A 5,299-nucleotide genomic window follows, 5' to 3' on the forward strand; every position below is an offset into this window, starting at 1 on the left:
TTGTTAACACTATCTTGTACATTACTAATTATTTTTATTTTTAATACTCAGTATGCAATGAATAACATAGACTATATTTATGTAGATATGGTAGAAGATGGTTCTGCCAGTGTCGTGGGCAGCAGAAGGAAGGGGAAATCAGATGGACTAGGAAGCACGTACAACTGTGGTTTGGCAGATCCTAAATTGGAGGTCGTCTCAAAGTTTATGAGGGCTAACAAATGACAGTTTGCAAAGATGTTGACCAAGAGGAAAGAAGTGATTGATTACTGCCTATTAGATGACCACAGTTTCCCCTTAGAGTATGTTTTTTTTAAAATCTTTAATACATTTTCATTTGTGCTATGATACTATATTTAGAGTAGGGTGTTATTGAATGTGATACATTTTTTTTTAAACAAGCAGTTAGGTTTTTGCCAGCTTAAGTGCTACTATGTTTTTGTGATACTTTTTCATTAGGCATGTGATACTATATTTAGTATGGTGTGATATTGTATGTAATATTCTTCATTTTTTATATGAACCATTTGTCTTAATGATTGGTATAGTGAGGTTGTTGCCAGCTTCTGTGACAATCAAAACCTTGTCAGAGAGGATATTTTGTCATTGCTTCCAAATGTGCACGTCAATAGCAAAGTGATTGAATGTTGGGCGTTAATTCTGAATCACATTGAGCACACAGAAAAATGTGATACAAGTTTAATGTTTTTTGGAATTCAACACATGGTAAGCTTTTGTTTTAGTTTGATTTATATATATTCACACTTTCAATAAAATGTATTGACTCTTAAAATGAATACGACTTTTTAACATTTATACACACAACAGGACGCAATAGTGGAAGGAACTGAATACAAAGAAAGGAATAAAGACAAGATTTATGCATCATGGGATGAATTTATTACAAGGAACACGGTTCCCTGTAACCTGACAGCAGATCTCATTTTTATTCCAATGTTATGGAAAGAACATTATTTTTGTGTCTGTATAAATTTCAAAACCGAGACGGTTGAAGTACTGGACAATACAGAGTACGATGACTGGGAGGAAGCTGAGACACACAAAATTGCAGATTTGGTGGTATGTTTTATTGATAGTTCTGAAATTAACATTGGAAAAATAAATTTGTTTGTGCAAGTATCAGTAATGGTTTTGGTTAACATTGTAGGCTAATGACATGAGTGACTACCTAGAAGCGAAGAAGGTCGAAAGAGCTGAAGAGATAATAGGGTTTGATGTTGCCAACATCACCTGTGATTGGCAGAAAAAGGAGATAAACAATACTGAATCTGGGAACTTCTTAATGTTGCACATGATTCGGTATGAGGGCCAGCTGTTTGAAGCCGACTTGACCGCGAAAGTGTATAGGCGCTACTACTGGGCAGAAATGGCAGCAGAATTGCTTTTAGCTGATGTAAATCAGAATAGGACAAATTTGATGGAAAAGGTTAAAGAGTTTGTAGCAGGAAAGGAGGAACTCTTGAAGACATTAAAACAAAAGAGGAAAAACACTGATGTTTCAAAAGAGAAGTGTGGTAACAGAAAGGGCAAGGAGAAAGCTGATGAGAAGGAAACAACTGTCGAGGAGGTAATAAAAAATGTAAAAGTTACTGCAAAAGGAAAGGTCGATGGTAGTGGGAGACAGAACATTGACACAAAAATACCCATTCTTCGGAAAAGGTACAAAATCGATAACCTGATTTTTACATTAGTTGGCTTTTATTTGGTTTTATTTGGAAAATTGAAAAAGGTAGAAAATGGTGATGCACACAAAAAATTATATAAATTATAACATATTTGGTTTATAGGGTCAATGATTGCCAAGAAGATGTTGAAGATGATGGAGAACCACTTATAAAGAGATACAAAAGATTCAAGACTATTGCAAATCCTAAGAATCGAGGCAGGGGAAGAGGTGTTGGTAGAGGAAGCAATTAAGACAAGTAACAATGGTGATGTATTAGAATTAGATTTACTGGCACGAAGATGTAATTAAAAAAAGATGGATGTAAAGCTGGTAGGACAATGAATCTAATGGTAGACATTTTGAATATTGATTCTAAAGTTTGCAAAAGTAGTTATGACTAACCATTTTGGATCTGATATAAGTATTGGCAATGTGTGATATTGTTTTAAGTGTGATGTGATATTGTTCTTTGATTGGTGTGATATTGTTTCTCAACATACAATAAAAGTAAATAAGGATTTAAGTATCCTTTTTTCGTTGATATTTTTTGGTTTAGAGTTTGATATTGTTGTGTAAGTAAGGTGATATTATGTTACAGAATTTTAAAAATTCTAGAGAGAAATTAAATCCCAATATCACAAAAATGTGTGATATTGTCTCAAGTGTGATGTGATATTTTTCTTCGATTGGTGTGATATTGCTTCTCAACATACAATAAAAGTGAATAGGGATTTAAATATCCTTTTTACTTTGATATTTTTTTGTTTAGAGTTTGATATTGTTGTGTAAACATGGTGATATTGTGTTACAGAATTTAAAAAATTCTAGAGAGATTAAATCCCAATATCACAATAATGTGATATTTTTTGTTATGAGATTTGATATTGTTATAGAGATAGGTTGATATTATTTGGGTGATACTTATTTTTTAAATTGCTGCGCTATTGGTGGAAAAACACAATCAATTAGATTTTCTTTCATAAAAGTACTGTAACTCTGATACTATTTATAAGAAAATAGTGATATTGTTCTTTAGTAAACGTGATATTGTTTACAATCAAGTCTTCACAAGGCAAAATCTTAGTAATACTGAGGTTTTTACAAAAAATTCGAAAAAGAATACAAAATAGGAGGCCATGTAGAATAAAATTATAAAAAAACAAAAAACAATGTTCCTACTTTGATATTGTATTGGTTAACAACTAAAAAAAATTGTATATGCGAGTAATATAGACTTCATCAGCACGTACTCAAGCTCTCAATCAACATCCGCAAGTGAAGAAGTCTGCAAAAAGCAAAACAAAGAACACAAAAAAATATTTCAGCAGTATGTTGTACATGTAAATAACTGTGATATTGTATACAATGACTAATGATATTATTTAGAGGTACATGTGATATTGTTTCACAAGAAGACAAAATTGGATGATAATAAATCGTTTATATTTGTGAAACTATTGCGTATACAACATGATATTATTTAGAGGTGCATGTGATATTGTTTCTCAAAAAACACACAGAACAAGTCAGAAATAAAAAATTAAATAATGTAAGTAAGAAATCAATCATAATGAATGTAGTTAGAAAAATCACTTACATCAGATTTATTATCATCACCCGAGTGCTCAGATGTCTCAGCAGCTGGGTTGGGGTAGTTGCGCTTATCATGATGTGCTATTTGTTTACAATTATTGCAAAACCTTTTCGGCTTTTGTGCCTTTTCAATGGACATTTGTTTCTTAGAGGTCAACCTCTTGCCACTACCCTTGTTTTTGGATTTAACTGGTGGTAATATATGGACCTCATCTGAACACTTAACCCCAAGAAGAATCTCTAACTCTTGTTGTTTTGTCATTGTTTCAGGGTCGGGCTTGAATTTCTGTCTAAATGCCTTCAGTAAATCAGTCAGTTCAGTTACGTGATTTTCAGGCAGAGATTTTATCAGAGACAGCGTTGAGTAGAACTCTGACCAAACATTTGAAATCTACAGCTTACTCACATCTGAGGAATCAAAATCACCGATCAACTGCCCGTGCACATCATAAAGAGGCATCTTCTTGGTGTTCTTTGTCCATCTACTCAAAAGGTATTATTCATGTATCTTCCTCACCCCTTTACCTGATAAAATCCAAATAATGTGTTTGCAGATGTATCCCTTCCTCTCAAACATCTTACATGAACATTTTGCATCAAAAGTTGTGGGATTAAATGCTACAGTGTACGTAGTACGCAATATTGCATCTTCAACATCAAGAAACCTTGTAGTGGAATCCCTTGAAGAATTTCCAGCGCTACATGAATTCAAAGAAGAGACACACTGCTTTTGGAATTCGTAAAAGAGTGCGTGTGTGTACACAGTGGATGCATGAATCTCAAGATGAAGCAGGGTTTTGGTTACAGGTAGAGAGTCTCTATCAAGGGACTTTTGGGTGTATCTTTGCTGATCCATAGCACTCTGGAAGCGCAACTAAAATTCCACAAGTGTGCCGCGAGGATTCTCGAACCGCTTGAAGAAGCTGTTCATGCTCTCAGAACGTTGGGTTGTTCTGAGAAGACAACCAAGAGGAATATCACGATAATAAGCCGGAATCCAACGTTGCCTCTTGTTAAACATATATGTCAACCATCCATTATCTTCCAGATGAAACTCCTTGATCATTGCAGACCACTTCTCTTCAAAATCAAAAGGCTCTAGGTCAGAATCCCAGACAATAGAATTCATACGGCTTACAAAATCTGTCTCTTTGGTCACTGTCGTGCCTACCTTTTCAGGTAATTTCTGCATGATGTGCCACATGCAATAACGGTGGGCAGCAGTCTTAAAAACAGCAGGCACTGCAATTTTCATTGCCAGGCATTGGTCGGTAAATAAACAACTGGGTTCCTTTACACCCATACAATCTAAGAATTTCTGAAAAACCCAATTGAAATTCTTGTCGTTCTCCCTACCCACAAGTGAAGCAGCAAAGGTGACTGACTTCTTGTGGTGATCAATGTAACACCCCCTCATACCAAGGTACCTTACCAAGGACTACCCTAGCATGAAAGGCTGTTACCATCTCGGTTTCCCGAGGTTAGTATATCAAAGTTACCAATTCCAAACAACCTTTATTAAAGTATAAAGACTTAGTGATTACATGTTTTCAAAATCAACCAAACATTAACTATGAAAGGTCTAAAACCTACAGAGAATGTAAGCAAAATCTTTTGACGGCGGAAGCTAGACTCGAGTGGTGACTCCCCATGACTGTCCCATAGCTAAACATCTGCATTACCTATCACAATCTGCTCACCATCCCCGAATGGATCACCGCAGGTTTTACAAAATAACAACCGGGGTCAGTTACCGTTCAATCAAGATAAGACAAACAAACCATGCAACCGGCTGATCATCCTCCATCCCCGGTCTCCCGATCTCACACAATAACCGACTACACACCGAAGTGTGTAGCCCTGCAAGATTACCCATCGCAACAGATAATCCTCGCCGCCAGTGGGTGACCGCAGCCCATCCCTACCTAGTCCAGCTCATCAACGAGCGACTAACAATCCCTGTCCCTTAATGTGCACATCCCCTCCCGTGACGGGTTCCACGGAGAGCGAACTAGGGTG

At 36.0% G+C, this 5,299-nt stretch overlaps 2 protein-coding genes across 2 annotated transcripts; both read right to left on the reverse strand.

Annotated features, from left to right (window-relative positions):
• Window positions 1-2,945: 2,945 nt before the first annotated feature.
• On the reverse strand, window positions 2,946-4,136 carry LOC141651671 (protein FAR1-RELATED SEQUENCE 7-like). The gene is made up of 3 exons (XM_074459370.1): window positions 3,806-4,136; window positions 3,285-3,652; window positions 2,946-2,972 (listed from the first exon to the last, which is right to left on the reverse strand). The coding sequence occupies exons 1-3, from the start codon at window positions 4,134-4,136 to the stop codon at window positions 2,946-2,948; spliced, it is 726 nt and encodes a 241-aa protein (XP_074315471.1).
• Window positions 4,137-4,154: 18 nt separating this feature from the next.
• LOC141651672 (protein FAR-RED IMPAIRED RESPONSE 1-like) lies at window positions 4,155-4,697 on the reverse strand. The gene has a single exon (XM_074459371.1). The coding sequence runs from the start codon at window positions 4,695-4,697 to the stop codon at window positions 4,155-4,157; it is 543 nt and encodes a 180-aa protein (XP_074315472.1).
• Window positions 4,698-5,299: the final 602 nt, after the last annotated feature.

This window comes from Silene latifolia, chromosome 4 (assembly GCF_048544455.1).
Source record: "Silene latifolia isolate original U9 population chromosome 4, ASM4854445v1, whole genome shotgun sequence".
Lineage (NCBI taxonomy): Eukaryota > Viridiplantae > Streptophyta > Magnoliopsida > Caryophyllales > Caryophyllaceae > Silene > Silene latifolia.